Source organism: Falco biarmicus, chromosome 4 (assembly GCF_023638135.1).
Source record: "Falco biarmicus isolate bFalBia1 chromosome 4, bFalBia1.pri, whole genome shotgun sequence".
Taxonomy (NCBI): Eukaryota; Metazoa; Chordata; class Aves; order Falconiformes; family Falconidae; genus Falco; species Falco biarmicus.
The window spans coordinates 33,075,657-33,095,600 of record NC_079291.1 but is presented as its reverse complement, the minus strand read 5'-3'; the positions used below and the strand labels follow the sequence as shown (position 1 = coordinate 33,095,600).

The 19,944-nt window shown below is 39.2% G+C and overlaps 1 protein-coding gene across 1 annotated transcript; it reads right to left on the bottom strand.

Moving 5' to 3' along the window:
* Positions 1-439: 439 nt before the first annotated feature.
* NDUFA4 (NDUFA4 mitochondrial complex associated) lies at positions 440-4,203 on the bottom strand. The gene is made up of 4 exons (XM_056337951.1): positions 3,958-4,203; positions 3,186-3,274; positions 2,576-2,636; positions 440-660 (listed from the first exon to the last, which is right to left on the bottom strand). The coding sequence occupies exons 1-4, from the start codon at positions 3,997-3,999 to the stop codon at positions 604-606; spliced, it is 249 nt and encodes an 82-aa protein (XP_056193926.1). The 5' UTR covers positions 4,000-4,203; the 3' UTR covers positions 440-603.
* Positions 4,204-19,944: the final 15,741 nt, after the last annotated feature.

The following is a 19,944-nucleotide window of genomic DNA, read 5'->3' as shown; positions in this document are numbered from 1 at the left end:
AAAAAAAGACAAAAAACCCACCCAAACCAAACAAAACCATTTGCAGAGAGCTTGGCTTTCCCTCCTCAACCCCCACTCCCTCCAGCAACATATGGCAACATCTGCTGCCTTCGTGTCAGACAATGACTTGTTAGCATTGACTTTTCTGCTACCAGAACTTCTTAAAGTGGCAAGCAGAAAAATTCACGTGCAAGTAAAAAAATTATATATGTATATTTACACGTATATAAATACATGCTTTCAAGTTATTGCAGTTTGGTATAGCATGTGAATATCCAATTGTTTCTCTAAAGTTGACAGACTGAGTATAAAGCCCACCAAGACAACTTGCTTTCTTGTTGAGGAAACATGAATTGGCTTTTGCTTACTGTTTTACTGACCATACAACAAACTGTTAATAGGAGGATATTCTCTTTTTGCAAAATTAGAGAGTAGACACTTCAAGTTTCAGACATTTATTAAGCCTCCTCAAAACACTTTCAAACAGAAGACCAAGTGCAGCGTGAGGCAAGTTTGATTATTTCCTGGATGATTAAGCATGACAATTGTGCGGACAGCTTCCGGAAGACCTTTCTGTGCAGCTTACAGAGATGAGTGTGTTGTTCAGAAGTCAGGACGGTCCTTTTTCAGTCTACTGTAGTCTACATTAACCGAGTAGAACTAGGAAAGACAGATGAAAAAAATGAGTAAGAAGCTCAACTATCCGTTTTCCATGGTAGTTACAAAAAAACATGGATCATTTGAACCCACATCTGGAAACTGAAACCATAGTTTGAGCCTGTACACTAGACAGTAATAATTAAAGTTACTGCTCTTCAAAGTTTTTTTTGTTATTACCTTCATTCTGCATACAGCATTAGAAGCTATGCATTTTAAGCAAGGCAGTGCTTGTGTCTACAACTAGAGAAAACCCCCAGTACCTCTTCTTTAATCCCCAGAATTAAAGGTCCATTCACAGCAAGTTCTTACAGTACTGCTGAGTTTATCCTTTTTGCCCTAAATCTATGTGCTCCTGTATACCAAAGGCAACCTAACTTGCCAAGTGACACAAAGTGTGGTGTATGTGAACAGACAGTGTCACAAGGGAATGTTTTGAGCAATGCTGTAAAAGCCAAGTTTGGTTTCAGCAGCTACATTTAGAACTGCAAGGTGTAACAAGGAGGAAGGAAAATAAGAACAGATCCTTTCACATTCTCATTTTGTATCAATAAAGTTGGATCCCATTAAAAGCAATTCAAAACAGCCTAAATAGTCACTGAGGACAATGAAGCATACTTTGGCATTTCAGCCTGACATCAGGCATGAGATGCTAGTATTTCTTAATAAAAGCTTGATTATTTTATTTATGCCCAAATTTAACTTTTTTAACTTCCTCAGATAAAACAAAACAGCCTACAGCACATTCAAATGACAGGTCTCTGTGCAGCTCCTATAGCAATGACCAAGTCTTCAACTCTTTGGGAAAACTGAGGAAGTTGATATGACAAAGACAAGTTTACCAAAAAACCTATTTCATCAAAAGCTAAACTTTGTTATATCAAAGCTTTTTATTAAACAGACTCCCTCAATTTAAGAGTATCTGCCTTTCCAATTGCCACAGTGCAGACCTGGAAAAAAAACAAACCCCAATGATACACACACCCAAATATGGTAAAGCCCGAGACTGTTTTCATGCTAAGACAGAAGGGGAATGCTACACAAGGCATGCACTCTTTAAAAGAATTTCTGCTGCACATTAACGTTGAATTTGCTTTTTAGATATTTAAGAAACAGCAACATTCCAGAAGCAGCAATGAAAACAGAGTATTATGTTTCTTCTGGACCTTTAAGGGAACCACAACATATTTTAGTTTGGACTATGGGGTTTTTTTGCTTATTTCAATGATTGGAATAGTAAGATATGGTACTAAACAGACACTGCCTTTGAAAACACAGTAGACTGGCTTTTTTAGTAGCCTGAGGATAACCTTAAAATATTCTTCACAGGAATCTACTAAAATACCACTTTAGTAAAACGTGATTTCTGTAAACTACTAACCTTTGTATGCTTCCTTATTAGTTCAATGAAATAACTTGAATATTACTTAAAGAACATTTCTATTGCATCCAGTTACTTACAACTGGTTTGTTTTCAAACAATTAACTGTAGAACTGAATTAGTGTTTAACACTGACGTTTTCCTTTCCTGCTTTGCTTCTCATGAGTAAAGGCCAACAGTTTAGAGCTTAAAAAGCTTTAGTTCAGAACTTAGAAGGTTTTGTTCTTCTCCCTGTAGTTTATTTCCGAGTTTTATGAGCAAGTATATTCTTTCTTTCACATACAATTCCTCTTTTCCTCACAGTGCAATATTAAGTGACTGCTTCTACAGATTCCTTTCACCCCATTATCAAGCAACTCTAGGAAAGTTTTAAATCTCCAGCTTGATGCTCTCCGCTCTGAGTTCTAGAGACAAACAAATGTTCCACAGAAGAGGAAATACATCACTCAGCTACTTTCTAATATATTCAAACATCCTAAACCAGTAGGCTACACCTTTGATACTATGTTTCCTAAAAATCTGTATTTTTCATTTTACCTTGTACTGGTCGCTGGGAGACAGTTTGTTCCAAGGTTCTGGATTATTCGTCTTGTCCCAGCTATTGAAAGAAATGCAAGAGATGAGACATATCAGCAGATTAACAGAGTCATGCTATCTTTAAAATGAATAAAATCTGTATGTGTACTGTGGTGGTTAGGCCATGGAAAGTCACCCAATCAAGTAAGTTTCCCCAGAAAGACACAGCCCTTTGTTGGAAATCTCCAAATCAAGGAAATCTCCAAATCAAGGAAATCTCCAAATCAAGGAAATCTCCAAATCAAGGAAATCTCCAAATCAAGGAAATCTCCAAATCAAGGAAATCTCCAAATCAAGGAAATCTCCAAATCAAGGAAATCTCCAAATCAAGGAAATCTCCAAATCAAGGAAATCTCCAAATCAAGGAAATCTCCAAATCAAGGAAATCTCCAAATCAAGGAAATCTCCAAATCAAGGAAATCTCCAAATCAAGGAAATCTCCACACGCTCAGTGCCCGTGATACTGGAGGAAGACATTAAGGCCTCCAGAAACATAAAGACCAGGGCAGTAAAGTTTACTTTAATATAGGCAGAAAGAGAACTGGGTGCTGTGAATTATTTTTATACATACCAGACATCAGGGTTGAACATTGCCAAACGCATGAGGTACAGGCCTGCGCCAACACCTCCAGACCCAATGATCAAAAACAGAGGTATCAACTAGAACAAAGTAAAAATTACACGTCACCCCACAATATAACAAACCAGCATTGTTACATAGCACTTCTGACTACAGCGATGACAAACCAAAGAACACACTCACATACTTTGAGCCACAATGCATGGCACTCTCAAACCCTGACACAAGCTCCCTGTGTGCGGGACATCCCTGGGGTCTGAGAGGGACTAGCAGCTACGAAGAGACAGATATGAAAAAAATATTGCTGCATGCACAGCAACCAAACGTCCTGTAACATCATGTTTCTGAAAAACAAACATCAATCACTCCGCTGCCCAAAACAGCCCCTACCATCCGTACCCCTGATCATAAAGTAAGAAAGTGGGAGTGGGGGCCTGTAAGGAAAGAGATGAGCAAGAAGGAAAGAGACGCCTTGAGCCTTGCTGCTGCGGCAAGAGACAGCGCCGCACGTCCTAGCGGCGAGGGACCTGACCGTGCCTCGCCCACCACCCCGAGCCGCCCACACGCCGACAGCCCCGGCCCCAGGGGCCAGGCAGCCAAAGGCAAAAGAAAACGAAAAGCGATGAGGGGGGCGACCGGCGGGGCCGGGGTCACCGGCCGCCCGCAGGGGAAGACGCGAAAGAGGGGGGTGGGGGGGTACGGCCCGCCAGGGCCGAGGCACAGCAGCCCCCGCGCCGCCGGGGCACAGCTGCCGGGTACTCACGCTGGGGTGCTTCCTGGCGTGGCTGACCATAACGCGAAACATGGCGGCAGCGGGCAAAGCTCTCGCTCTCTACCAAGCTCCCCAGCCCGTCCTCCCCCTTCGGCTGCCGAGGCCCAATGTCACTGAGGCCCCCGGCGCGGCAGGTGCCCGCCGCCGCAGCCCGGATGTAGCAGCTCCTGCGTTCGCCTGTTCGCCCTCCGCCGCCGCAGCCCCACCCGGCGCCCCGCCGCGGCGCCGAGCGCCGACACCGCCGAGCACCCGGGCGTCGCAGCTGCTGCGTTACCGCGGCCCGCGGCCGGCCCGCCGCTCGGGGAGCAGGCACCTGGCGGGGCAGCCCGGCCCGCTGCGCTCGGGCAGCTGAGCAGGCGCCAACGCCGCCTCGCCCCGCCTGCGGCTGAGGGCGGCGGGTGGCGCGGCTGCGGGCAGGGCGCGAGGGCTGAGGGCGGCCGGCGCCTCAGGGCCGCCTGCCCGCGCCGGGGCCGTGCTGGCACCGGGCCCTCCTGGCACGCCGCCTTCGGGCCTCTGCCAGGCAGGCGGGGGGCAGAAGCCGCCGCAGCCTTCCCGAGAGGCGCCTGCCCCCTGCGCTGCGGCACTGGCACCGGCACTGCCGCGAGGGTGTGCGGCCGCCTGTCGCCCGCGGCCGCCATCTTCTCCTCCAACGAGGGAGGCCTCCTTGTGGAGGTCTGGCTTTACCATTGCCCCGGTTAGAGTTGAGGGGGTGGTTTAAAAGTGAGGTGAGAGTCAGGGTTTCATTGTCTTGGAAAAGAGTGGAAAGGGTTGAAATTCATCATAAAACAGCCAAGTGATTTTCAGCTACAGTCAGGATGGCAAAAGTTGGGTGCTTACGCAGGGTTGAGAGACACCTTTGATTCCCAGTTTCAATGAACACATGACATGCAGTGAAAAATCGGCTTTGGCAGAGAGGTTTGTAATGAAATGTTACATATTTTGGCCAAGGTTGGATTGGATTTCATTATTTTTCTTGTTAGGTAGCTCTAAATAAGTAATGGGGCACTTAAACTCTTTAATACTAAGCGTGACCAAGTGCTGCCCAGGTTTGGTCTCCATTGCTGTGTGTGCTGTTCCATACACAATGGGGAACCTCATGCCAGCTGTTGGGTAGGGTCACCAGCAACTTAGGTGCATGATTTCTTTCACAAAAGGTGACCCAGAAAGTAAGTTTGTACCCAATCATGAAGAAATCCATTTTTGGGTAGAGGGAATATCAGCATGCTACTAATGTAAGACAAAAGAGTCCCTTTCCTAGACTGGAAGCAGAATAGATTTACATGTATGCTAATGGTCTCTGTGGATGTATATCAAAGGAAAAATCTGAAGTAAAAGATAAATGGCAGAGAATACATGTATGTAAGCAAACAGATGTCTTTTATTTCCTTACCAGTTCAGACTGGATTCTGCTTGTTTTCAAGAACTGTCTCAAATTGGCCCTGTCACAATAAATTCTAAAAAGATCATATTCCTTGCTTATCATTCCATAATCCAGCCTGTTTCAGTTTGTCAGAGCCAGTTTAATCTGGCTAACAGATAGGTAACCATGGACAAGACAAAAATGCTGGCAGTTGACCGTATTCAGTAATCTGTACAGATATACCTGACAAGTCATAGGATGACACCAGAAAAATAGTAACACTCTTTTCTTTGGAGCAATGCAGTTGTTCAAGAATCTGTTAACCATTTCAGTATACACTATATGGTGGGGACAGTATTTTTCCATTTTTTCTAAATGAAAAGAACAATTTGCCCATGCAGTTAAAGGTATTGAAAATAATAGTATTGCTGCCATTTCTTTTATGAGAGAGAAATAACTGAAACCTCCATGAATGACTTGGTAGGTTGCACTGCTCACTCTCTACAAGTACAATAGTTGAACTTTTCACCATATGTTTGGATCGCAGGAAATCCTCGTTGCTGAAACGGCTGTACGATAACCAGGAAGAGACCGAAGGGTAGATGGATAGCCAGTAACCATGTGGGGACGCTCAGCAGAACCTGCCTCAGACCAAAACAGTTTGCTTTCTTCTGTGCAGCCAACACAAAACTAAGTGGCAGAAATTCAGAGACTTTGAGCAGCCTGTTTCTACAATACTAAAGGAAGACCATCAGGGATAAATTATTTCCACTATGTGGGTCTTGGGCACCGGTTTTTAGGAAACACATCATGTTTTTTTAATTCTTCTCAATCTATATATTTATTTCCTGGCTTCTTGTGCTTTTATTAATTTAAACAGAGGAATAGTACCGCATCAATTTGCAAAATCTGTCACACATTTTAAGGACTTTCATTAATTTTACCCATCAGCTTGTATTGCCTGGGCCTGTATGGCTCAGCTGGTTCTTTGTTCATATACATGCCTTATTATTTATGTTACTTGGATTTGTGTGTGTATTAATGAATTTTACAGTCAAAAAAAATTAAGGTCTGAAAACAAGCAGAAAACAGTCTTTTTTCATTATAGTTTTAGAGATCAGGAGTTAATAGTCTTCAAGTACACCCGGTGCAAGCATTGCTAAAAATGCAATCACTCCATTTCTTGGCTTGGTGGAATTCTGTGTATAGACTCCAGTTACCTCATGGTGTCTTGATGGTGGATCCATGCTTCCTGGAAACACCTACTTAGCTGCCATGTTTGTGTGCTTAAACTATGCTATAGTTGTATAAATTGTATATGTTAATTTATAGTAATGTTGTCAATATGTTAGCCATACTTGAAAACTTAACATTTTTCTGTTACTCATTAAGAATCCATCCATTCCCTTAAAGAGAGTGAACACTAGGTAAAAGTAGAGAATTTTACCACTCTTTTATCTGTCGCTTAGCTGCTCAGGCTGAAAGTAAACACATTTATTTCCTCTTAAAGTTTGGTGTCTTTGTGTTCACACCTGACAATTAAATTTATGATGCTTTAGTTGTACTAGTCACTTCTTTTATTCTGAGTAAAGTTATTTTTGTGTAGTTTTCTGCTTTTTAAATAAGTGAATCCATAAATCCTTCAGGTATTTTTGCAAGGTTTTGTGATGAACCGATCCATTAAGAAGTAAGGGGATAGATTTGCAGTAGTGCTCAGCACTGCTGCAAATCAAGTCCTCAGGTTATTCCAGTGCTTTATCATTTATTTTTTCCTCTTTCATTTTGTTCTCCTGTACAGCCTTACCTTGTGCCTTATGTCTCTCACTTGCCCTTCTTTGATTGCTATCATACCTTGTTCCTATCCTTGGGCTTATTTGAGCTTTTGGTTTCAGAATAATTTCTTCTATTCCAGATGCTTTGTTTTTGTATGTGGTGGCCTTCCTGTTTCCAAAGCCTTTCTTCCCTAAACCTTTCCTGTTATTATGAATCGTATATCCACAGATTTCTAGTCTGCTTAACATCATTTATGGTGTGCTTCATTTGATATAATCATGCCTGATCTCCTTGAAGGAATAAAAAGTCATCATAAAATCAGAGGTTATCTGAAGAATTGCATTCTTAAGGTTTGACAGAATCAGTTGATTAAAAAAATAAATAAATAACAGAGACATAATTAGTTACTTTGAAGTTACATATTTTGATTGGAGGAAAATAGGAAGGAAAGACTCCTTGGTTTGGAGGTGTTCCAATTGGTCACAGATCAAGGAACTAAATTCATTGTGAATTGTTGTATACCATCAGGACATGTCTCTGTTAATCAGAGAAATGTATAAGCTGAGGATTTTCTGTAGAACATACCAGTTTTGATAAAAGACAAAGACTTCTACAAGTAATTCTTAGCAGAGAAAATGAATTCTAGGAGAGCAAAATGTATTCAAAAACTTTGAAAAAAAATAAAAATGGAAATATAAACACTGGCTTACATGCAACAAATACACAGGGATATTTGTGATTTTAATTTTTTTTCAATTTCTTCTTGTTCCCATTTGTATGTCTGTTCCCTGTGTTCTAAGTCCTTCTATTCCTTTCTCTGCACTTTTTTTTTTTTTTTTTTTTTCGGGGGTGAGGAGGGGAGGGCCAACAGCAGAACAGTATATATGTATGCATACTTCTGCCAAACCCATTCGGAGTAGTCCATTCACATCTTCTTTAGAGTCTGACTTACATTTGGTTTTAACACTTGAAATGGAGTGGCTGCATACTCTATTCTTGCATCCCTGGCCTAAGAGCATTAAGGGAATTTAGGAGATTGAGGTGCATGTGTAGGGAGGGGCAGTAACATTGCCATACAGCATCTTGTGATAGAATCTTCCATTAAGTGTAAACACTGTAAATACTGTAACAGTTCTGGAAAGAATATCTAGGACTTTCAATATGTTACAGTTAGTTAAGTCAAATCTTAGGTTTACAAATAAAAAATCTAAAAGACAAAATTATGGCTGTAGACCAGGGGTGTTTATAAACTGCAACAAAATATGTGAAGCATTTAAAAGGTGAAAGGAAAACAGTTACTGGAAGTCTTGGATACTAATAAATAACACAAGCTATGACAAAGAAGAAATTAATAACAAATGGTACCGAAATATACTTCTCATTTATGCCTATCAAAAGTTTGGGTTGATAAAGGTTCCTTTCTCCATACATCAATCAAAAATGTACAATAATCTTAGTGTTATAAATAGATCATTATTTTATTAAAAAATATGGGATTTCAGTTGGAATGAGTTTATATAAAGACACATTATGCAGCATAAGCTGCTAAGCAACCATACAAGCAAAATTTGTTAAATAGGGGTGCTAGTGGTATGGAAAAGAAAAAACTTGGCAACAGTGGTTGTATGTCCTATTACTAAGGAAAGAATAATTTTCTAGAGCAGGGTTCCTCAAACTTTTTAACCAGGGGGCCGGCGTGCAGATGCAGTGGCAGGCAGTCATCTGCGGTTGCTTGGTTTCCCCCCCCAGACCCCGGGGGGGGGGGGGAGGGGCGAGGAGCCAGGGGTTTCTGTAAATATGAGGGGCCAGATTGAGGACCCTGGGGGGCCGTAGTTTGAGGACCCCTCTTCTAGAGTCTATAGTCTGCTCAGCAAGTCAGTAATATTCTATCAAGGCAGAAAAAGGGGGGGTTAGATCATTTGCATTTTTATATATATATATATATATATATATATGTATGTATGTATATTATGTATATATAACTGATGATTATTCATTTATATTACAAATACAAATTGTATCCTGGGTTTTTACAGTGCTATTTATACACTTAAATATACTAGCCCTAATGTACAGAACTTCTGTAATATTACACTTTTTATTAAGTGTAGTTACATAGAGTGCTGTAGCATTAAATTAATGATAATGACTTTAAAGCAAGTAAATTGTTACTTTAAAATAAAGGTTTTTATTTTAAAATAAAAATAAATACACTTTTTACACATAGATAGTGAATATGTGAGAATGTGCTATTTAGCAAAAATTAAATTACCAGTAATAAAATGAACCAAGGATTTTCTTAATCTTTCTTTCCTTAAGCATCTTCTGGCAAAATGTGGATATATGTACAATTATTTTAAATTTTTTCCTTGAACATAATTTTTATAAAATCCCAGTTCCTCAACTGTCATAAATTGTTATTGGGGAAACTACATAAAAAAATCTAGAGAGATGTTCTTTGTGTATATAGAGTATAAGAAGAATCATTGGGCAGGACATTTCTTAGCATAAAAATGCTCTTACGCATTCCTTGCATATAAAACCTGTTGAAGTGTATATTTCACAGGGAAGCAGGTGGCTATATGGGTTGTTCATAATGGAATATTGATGATTTTTACCTGTCAGTTAACAGATTCAAATCTGGCTCAGTTCAATCTATTTAGAGATTTTGGAGCAGCATGAGCTGAGACAGTAGGAAGCACCTCAGGTAACAGATCCCACAGGAGCAAACAGTAAAGCAGCTGTCAACAGCAAGAGTTCTTCTTAGTCTATTGAAAATAAAACATTTCAGTTGAAAGACTTCTGTTGTTATGGGAGAAAACCAGAAATAGAGATGTGTAAGAGTAATATGACATTCCAAAATACATGAAAATATTCAGGTTTTAAGTACCAACATTTATAAAATGTATGTTTTTTGTTAAAATGCAGTATCATTCCGTGACTATTAGAACAGAAAAGAAAGAGAATGACATGGCAAAAGCTGAAAATCAGATACTTCAAAGGAACTAAATAGTGGTCCCTGCTTACTGTTTAGGTTCCAGAGTGCAAATAAAACAGCTGGTCTTTATCTTAAAAATATATTTTATTTTAAATTATATAATCTGCCAAAAGTTACAGTGCAGAAGTACAGGCTCCACACAGCTTGCACCTGACTGGAAGGCTTGAACCTAACCAGAAAACCACAAGAAGTTGCTGGAACGTTCCCCCTAAAAACTACGCTGATTCAGTACCCTTCTACTTACCATGTCTTTCCTGTGATTGCATCCATAAATGGTAAGCTGCTCTTGTGTTTGATTTGAAAAAACATCTGAACTCTATAAATAACAGTTTAACGGCTCAATAGGAAGTCAAAATCTTCACTAAAAATAAACAGGACTAGTACCTGGCACTATTTCTAACTAGGTGCTGCTTCAACTATTTAACAATTTGTTAGACACAAAACTACTTCTGTTTCTTATGCCTGTAATTGTCTTAAGGTTTTTGATCTTTCATCTTAATATGGGAGGTTAAAGAATGCTTTTTAGGTTTTGCTATGGAGTAAGGAGAAGCACACTTGAATAATGCTTTCGACCGTTCTGTGCTGTTTCTTTTACATATGCTGGGGAAGAAATAGATAGTCCTTACAAGTCCTCTGTTCTGATGTTCAAAATTTAAGTTAGCCTTTGATTAATCTTTTGTTTGCTTATAGTTTATCTAAGTTTACTCAAATCTCAGCAGGTATTTTTTATGCTGGGAGTCTACACCGAGACGAGTAATGAATTTCCAGGGCTGGCATGACAATCAGATTCATGCTACCATAAAATGATTGTATTTCACCAGCTGTTGGCTAGTTATTTATAAAAAATTTGATCAGAGTTTGCTCTCTGAATAAAGCTGTTCTCCTATACAGGAAAAGGATAATTTGGTATTGACAGCCCTTTCCAGGACATACTGATGCTTAGGAGGAACTGATACAGCTGCTGCAGGAGTGACTCAAGCAGACAGTCTGGAACAGAGCAAGCTGCTTATAAGCAGCTTCTGAAATGTAAAAAGAGAAGGTAAAAAAAAAGGTATAATTGACTGTGCAACAGTTGTAAGGAATGATGTATGAGACCTCACATTCGCTATGTATTCCAAACATTTAAGAGAACAATATAATGTTAACAAAGAAATATGAAAACAGCATATGTTTACAAAGTATAGTCTTATTGCTGCGGCGTTATCTGCACACACTGTGCCAACAAAGGATTACACAGTTAGAAAACTATAAATAGATTTTGTATTCTAATTTATTTTCCCGTATTTTTTCTTTAATACAGAATGTCAGTATTTTAATGGACACACAATTTACAGAAAGAATAAGGCTCCAAATCTAACCCTATCAATAAGCCAAAACTTGTTCTCATTTAAGACAGTGATAGAGCCTTTAGAGGACAGGATGAGACATAATTCTGATCAAGCTATTTTCCACAAACCTAGGTTGGAGAAAATCTCATCTGTCTTCCACTAATGTGAGTCGTACACTTTTGTTGTCTTCATGGAAAGGGTAAAGAGTGATTCTTGCAGTTTATGAACAGGACAGATACTGCTATTTTGGAAGTAAGAATGTCATTCATGTACTTTCCAGAGAAAACATTATTTGCCTCTCTTTTCCACTGTAGTTTTTGGAGGAAGGTTAATGCTTGCAAAGTAGAAAGGTTTACCAAATAGAAATTGCAAAAGAGTGTTTTGCAGGTACTTTAGAAATCCAGTATGTTTTATGCATTGCAGCATGAAGAGACACATCAATCCAGCTCCTAATACCAGATGACAGAACTATTATTGGTTACTTTAGGAGTCTTTGAATTATGTTGCCGATCCTGACACTGTTGGGTAAAAGAGCTATCTGAAAAGCATGAATGCAGAGTACGCTTTGCTTGTGTTTCAGTGAATGACAGTGTAGGGTGGCAGTACATTTCACAAAACTTTAGAAATGCAGAAGTTGGGTTTAGTTTAAGCAAGTCTCCCTTCTGAAATCAGTAGAAAGATACAGGCGTCTCCCAGAGGCAATCTAAAATAGAGCTAGAATAAATCACTCTTTCAGGATGTCATTGTTGGCCCTTGCCAAAATCTCTGGAGATACCAGCTGATGCACAGGGCTAGACTTCAGCTGCATTTCAGAAGATCTTACTGGATAAACCTCATGCTTTCATTATCCTTCAGAGCAAACCCAAGATACCTGCAGTATCCTGGTATGAACCTGGTAAGACCTGAACAGCTTGTGCAGAACATCTAATAATACCTGTTTCTTGGTATTCTCGCATGGTTCACACTGTGCAAAAACATTAGTCTTAGGGTTCCTCCTACATGGACTACAATGTCAGACACTGCAAGGGCTGATCAGTTTTGTAAGCAGCCTGATTATGCAGACAGTGGCATTTGTAATAGAGGATAAACTACTGATATCTTGGCAGTGCTTTAAACATTTCAAGGCTTTGCCTCCTGAAGTACCATTTAGGCATAAACAAAATCTGCGTGGAATAGCATAGTGCCAGGTTCTTGTGAAGAAGCAAGTAGTGGATCTCCAAACCATCACCCTTTTACAATTACAGTATCTCCAATTATAACATTCACTTGAATCATTAGTACTTGGTGCAAATAATTTCTAGCACAGCAGAATATGAAATTCAGTCACAGCTTGCCTCCTTTCTGAGTATTGGCCACTAAACATATATACTATACTCACTCTGCTTGGGAGCAAGAAGACCGTGTTTCAGCCTGGATGCAGATTAAGTGCTGCATAGTACTCCAACTCATCTGTGACGCATTTTGAGAAATGCCATTTTTTGTCTGTACATGCATTTTCCTAGAATAGTACAAAACTCAGCATTCTAAGAATACAAGTGTCCCATGAACTCTCATAAATAAATCACAAAATCTTTATCAAAAAGTGCATGAAAAAGTAATTGCTTTGGCTACTCTATAGAGTTCTACTTGTGGGTTTTTTTGGAAACTTCTGCTCTGTTAAAAATGGTGTGATGTACCACCTATCAAAAAGTAGTATTCCCATATGATCCTTTCTTTACAGTTTCATTTAAATGTAGGGAATTCTATTACTGAATTTATGGGAGAATGATAATATGTTTTGATGTGTGACTGAGCCCATTCTTGTCCTTTGAAGGGTATACACAGGCTATCTTTAAGACTTACATTGTGTGATTGCATTAAGTGCATACCTGTAATAAGACTTCTGAGCAGGAATTTCTTCTTTTATTTGAACAACAGAAGCTAGACTGAAGTGAAAATTATGTCAAGGAGAATATCTTGACATTTTTTCTTGTATCTACTAAGACATCAAAAATTTTATTTGAGAACCAGCAGAACATAAGGTTTAATACATTTAATTTTATTAAATTAAAAGCTTCATAAAGTATTTTAATTTTTTTCTGTGAAATACTGTTTTCATCTTACATAGTACAAGAAATCAGATTAAAGACAACAGAATGTTCTGTTTGTTTACTTGTTTCAAAACATCCTTTGTCCAAAAAAGTTGACTACCGACTTTCCCTAACCCATTTATCTGACTGCCTTACAAGCTTATATATTTTGAGATGTTACTCCATTGATGCTGTCTCTGCCTATCTGTTTTTCCTCTTTGGGTTGCCCTGAAGAAACACCTCCCTCAGGCTGCCATCCCTATTTACGATGACATAAGCAGAACACTAACATTTGTGTGAAAGAGCTGTCTTAAGGAACACGTGTAGTACTACTAAAGTGTTCAGGCACCCAATACTCGTCTTTTCTCTATGGAATGCAGAACAGATGTAGATAAAATGAATAAATCTTAAAATTGTTATCTTTTGCAAGCATAATTTCAAATGCTGGAGCTCTGAAAAGCAATAGCCATAACAAAAATATGTCTTATAGGGGATACGTTTCACACAAGCAGTCCACAGCAGAATCATTGCTTATTAAAAAAAAAATAAAAATCCTGTAAGGAGACCAGTCTAGAGCTGAACTTTTTTTAAAAAAAAATAGTAAAATAAAGTGTGTTTAAAAGAACAATGACTTATCAAATGTGGATTCAGTATATTTGTTTGTAGGGTAAAGTGAGCTTTGATTACAACTTGGCCAAACTGAAATGACTCATGATTTAAAATCAGGAAATTCCAGTGCAGTGAGGTTTAAATGGAGTAATCCACACTGCATTTTCTAAAGAAACAGATGAGGACGGTGGGAATTTTTGCTTCCTGTCTCTTCCTCTCTGCTCCTCCATTTAATCTGGGAGGGGAGGAAGCATGATTTTCAAGGTCTTAGTTCTTTTAAATCACCTTGCTGGTATACTGTTTCATGGCCACAGAATCTGGAAGAGAGAGAAGAGTCATTTAAGGGGCAACTGAAGAGACTCTGTACTGTGGATTCCCCGAATCTTTTTTTCTTTAAAGCCACCTTGAGTCACAGAATACAAGTAATAGTAGTGAGAACACAGGTATGGTTTTATTACATGGAACAGTAAAGGATGTAGTGATTTACTAAGGCCAAGGTTACACAGTCATTTTAATTCACCGTAAGTCAAACGTGCTACTGGGAGAGACAGTTTTATCCCATAGCCCTTGGCTACTCGTGTGCCAGCACCAGGTCACCTAAAGCTGTGGAAAAGAGACGAAACAAAAAAAAAATATCTGGCTCAATTCCAGCTTATTGCTAATGCTAATTGCTACAGGATGTGATTGCAAAAAGCAACCAGGAGAAGCAAATGGGAGATGGGCGATGGGGCCGTAACCTCTCAGTGCAGGCCTCACTTATCTGATCGCGTAGCCACAACTGGCTCCATGTTCACGCCTGATCTGCCATGGACTGCTGGTGGGCTGGGCAGTCATGCCTGCTTTTTCCTCTCCCCATGTATTCCTGTCCCGGTGTCCCTGCCCCTGGTTTGCACTGCATCAATTGGTCTTAGAGCCACAGGGCTTCTTGGCAGGGTAGATTTCTGTTAGATCAGAATCTGGCTCACTGTATAGTTGGGTAATGGCAAAATTTGATACAGGTATTGAGAACGGAAGATGGCAGATTTCATGTGAAACTGCACCCTACCATCACAGTGATAGGGAGACATCATTGTGGTCAGACATTCTCATTAAAAATAGAAAAGAGTATAATCACGTCAACATAATTGAAAAGAACTTTTCTATTTTAATTTTTACAGCATTTCCCAAGTTTTAAAAATATTTAAAGCAATCTGGAAATTGATTCCATTCAGTGTTTGCAGAGAAAAATCCCAATTGCCTCATGTTTTTGTTTGTGTTTTCTTTCCCTTTCCAGTATAAGTATTGAAGGGACTGCATTTAATCCAGGGTCTCTTATTTGTCCCCTTCTCCTCATCTGGGAGTGGGAAGAGGAGGGGAATGAAGAAGGGGATACCAGTCCTTTCACAATGAACTAAAAAAGAAAAATAAAGCTTTTGAGACGTTTAAGAGGGCAAAGAAAGGTACAACTTCAACACCAGAATGTTGTTCCTGCTAAATTTTGGAGACTGTAACAAAAAAGATCTTCTCAAAGCTCCTCTATTATTTTCTAAAATTAGGCTATTTTCTGTTGAATAATTTAAACAGGGGGTTTCTGCTGTTTCTCCCTATAATTGTCACAGCTTAATACACGTACTTAATCTGTATAAGCATAAAAATGATCATTGCTATAGGATGATATTTAATGTCCAAATAGCTTCTTGGAAGATGGAGTAGAATCTTGTAGCTAGAAGTCTATTCCATGTTTGGGACTGGTGATGCTCATGTTTCTTGAGGATTTCTGGTGTACGGACCATCAAAATTACAGTAGGTTCCCTCTCCACTCACTGCCACTAAACCCTCCAAAAATGAGTACTGGCAAGCTAGATTTTGAATAATGTAGAAATAAGAATAATAAAAAAAAAGTCAAGTGTTTCTCTTTTTCACATGGAACAGGTCATCACTCTGAATGTTTGGCTCAGCAATATGACAACATGGAAGAAAATCTGCTTATTTTTCAGAAGTCCTGCAGGTGCAGGATTTTATTCCAGTTCTTAAGAAATACTTGAAATTGAGACTGACCTGTAAAATATTAAATTAGCACTATTATTTCTTAAACATGTATACCTTGAAATATTAATTTCACAGCAGCATATAAACCAGAATTACACAGAGACTTCTGAAGGTCCAGCTCTAACAGGGACTGTTCTGGAGGCTCTACCATCACTTAGGAAGGTAAAATCTCTTTCCCTGACCTGCAAAACCAGTTTGCCTCACCACAGCTGTTTTCAGGAACTTGTGCTTCTTGCTTCTTGCCACACAATTGACAGTCGCAGGCCATAAGACTGGCCTTAACTGTAGTCGATTTTCTCCCCAGCCACAGAATGAGATTAGATCTATCAGTTCTTACTGCACTTTCCAGGCAAGGTGCCAATATTTTTGCCATACGCCACCAGCAGGGTACGTTAACAAAGACATGTCTTAGCAATTGCTTTTCTCTTTTAAAAAACAAAGAAGACTGTGTATATATGTCTTGATGAAGTGGAGCTCTAACATAACTGAATGCCTTTTCTTTTGCAATAAATAGGGCCTTATATCAGCTCAAATTCTTAAAATACAGTTTTTCAAGAAAAAAAATGCATAATTCAGCAAAAACAGATTAAAACCAGAGTAGTTTCTATAAAATCTGTGATAAAAGACATCTGTGTCTTTGCTACACGTTGTGCTAATTAGTGAAATAATGAATATTAGAAAAAGAAGCAACTTAATTCTTAAATGTCACAATTACATTTAACAGAGAACATTAAAAGCAGTTATTTCCTTTATTTATTTATTGCTTACTGGTTTTATTATTTCATTATAATTTTTCATACAAATCCAAACCAGGCCAGCTCAGCTTCTTTTGTTTACAGATAATAACTAAATAGAATTTAAAAGGAAGCTATAAAAAACCCTTCAGTAGAATTTATTTTATAGCAATTCACAAAGATTTTTGTCAGTATAGCTGAAGCATCTTTTGTCCTCAGCGAGACCAAAACAAGTTTCTATTGGAAAAGCTTTATGTGAAAAGGGTCATTGGCACTCACATTCAAAGTAATTATTCTTGTAAAATTAATTAACTTTAAAAAAAAAAAAATCCAAGCCCTTAGAATACTTCCCATTAGTAACAGCAGGTCTGTGCTTTTTATGTTCGTTGTGGCAGATGTTCTTTACATCCCAGATTTTTTCAGAACAACAGAATGGTTTGATGGATGAAAGACTGCGTCTGGAAAAAGCGTATCAGTCAGAGTCATTAAAAGCCTGAGCCAGAGCCCACTGAAATCAGTGGGAATCACTGGCTTATGTTCACATTTTTCATATCTTGTTAAAAGAGAGTAAGTCTTGATTATTAAAAAAGAATGGAGTGACATTCTTTACTTATATTGCATGTAATTTCTTTCTCCAACAGTGAGGAAGAGAACGATTCTGTCGGTGGAAGAATCTGTCATTGCACCTATAGATGGCTGGGACAGTGATCCCTGAGGCTTGCAGGCTTGCACAGTGACTACCAGGTGGCAAACCCCCTTGGGAAGTCTGGCAGGCTCCTAAGAAGTGCTGGGAATTGGTAACTGGTTGTGGTGCACCAGTACTACTGACAAAGGGAAGAACATTTAATCACTTAAGGAAGTTAAAGACTAAGGTTTCTGTGACAGTATTTTGTAAAATGTTTCCTGCCCTCTTTGGGACCATGGGAAGAGGTAGAAATGCAGATTTTTTTACTGTCTTGGTCAGATAATATGTGTAGGAAGAATGCACATTCATCATGAATCAATAACAGTTTCAGAATAAAGGGGACACTTTATCTGAAATTCATCTGAATGAGGTGTCAGGGAGCTGCAAAAGGGAGTTGCTCCATAAGGGAAGGTGAACAAGGAGCTGGTGCTGACAGCAGGGCAGAGAGGGCACGGTGCCAAGGCCCAAAGAAAAAGAGCAGAGCAGTTCTGGTGATAGTAACCAGGGTCAGCCAGTGGTTTGATGGCTGCTAGCCAGGTACATAGTGATGAGGCAAGCTTATGGTCAAGCCAGGATGAGTCAAGATCCTGGTAAGAGCAGGCAAGGCAATACAGTGTTGTTCAGGCATGGACCACATGTAAGACCAGAGCTTAAATGCAGCTCCAGAGCTGCAGAACCTGCGCCCCCAGCAAGGCTTCTCCTGGCACTTATTCAAGCAGCTCTTCCTCCAGAGTCTGATCCAAGGTCACAGGGCTGTATCACTTCACTGCTGGTCTTCAGAACTGGCAGCCAAAGTGCCCTAGGAGGGAGAAGGGCCTGTTGGTCCACGTCCCCAACAAAGAGTGACACTGTGTGATTTTAAGTGTGACACTTAAAATCTAGAAAGTCATAGCTGAGCATTTAAACTGGAGACTGTTGAAGAGCTCACAAACACAAGAACACATGGCTCTGAAATGGCAATGCTGCTAAAAAGAAAAACTTGGAAGTTCTGCATCTTCTGGTAAAGGATTGGCCAAAGGATGTAAATACTCAGGTAGGAAATGGGAAACTAAGTGTTATTTAAATAAGTTTCCAAGATGGGGACAAAACAGAGGTACACATGCTTAGAGGCAAATGCTAGAAGTTCAAGAAATGAGATTGCGGAACAGGAATGTCCGCCCTTACTTAAAAAAATGACATAAACATCAGAAACTTGGTTGGAAGAAGACAATCAGTGGTGCAGTGTAGTATCAAGACAGAAAATATACATGAGATGATAGAATAAACCATGCCCAGGGCAAAGACATAGTATACATTCAAGAAATCAGAATCAAATAAAATCAACAAATTAATTACCTCACTGAAATTGTATGGATTGAAATTCCAGGCCTGAGTTGGACAGAGGTAGTACTGGGTCTCTCTTAATAACCATCCAGAAAGGATGACAACACAGACTGCAATGTTCTGAGACAAATCGGGAAGGCAGCAGCTGCACTGTACCACCCTTTAGACTGAATGAACGAGATACTGAGATATAAGCAGACATGAAAATGTTAGATGTTATGAATGACTCTTTCATGGAATAATTAGTGAGCCCACATCCAAATCTACAAACCTTGACTTCGTACTGAATAACTAGCAGGATCTAATAAAAATCTTATTGCTGAACTGCTCTTCTCTAACAGTGACGAAGTACTTTATTCAGCATTCCTACCAAGGTGGCAAATCTCAGAAAACCCACACTACTTCTCTACTTAAAAAGGGACAGATAGAAAAATGAGGATGCTTCTTAACAAGATATCTGAAAGGGATAGTCCAAGGAATTAAATTCCCGTAGGCATGTAAGCTACTGGAGAACACTGTATTGGAATCACAGCATTAGTGCTTATGACCTATGGAAATCACAGAGAAAATATAAAAGGAAGCTGAAATCACTTTCCAGCAAAGTCAAGGCTACTATAAACAGGCATGAATGCTTCAAACTGTATTTAAAACAAAAGTGTCATAAGTTCTAATAGATTAAATGTAAAAATACTATCAATTAGGCAGAATAGAAAAGTTTGAGAATCAACAAGATGCAAGAATCATAATTAGTACTAAGTCATATTCCAAACACAGCAAAAAACACGCCAGCATACACTGAACCAGAAGATGATTTGTATGAAATGTGTACTTAGGGAGATGATTTTTTTCCATTGGTATTTTCTGAAATTTTCTGGAAAAGAAATGAAGTTACTCCCATGCTTTAGTGGTATTCTCTGGGGGAAGAGGGCTCAGCAGACGATCTGTCTGAATTTGAAGTTATTGTGGAAGCAGCTACAGGTAAAATATTAAGAAAAAAAGATGAAATGCTCTGATAAAATACTAGGAAACCACCACTATTAGAAAACACCTGAAAGAACTCAGGTATGAAAC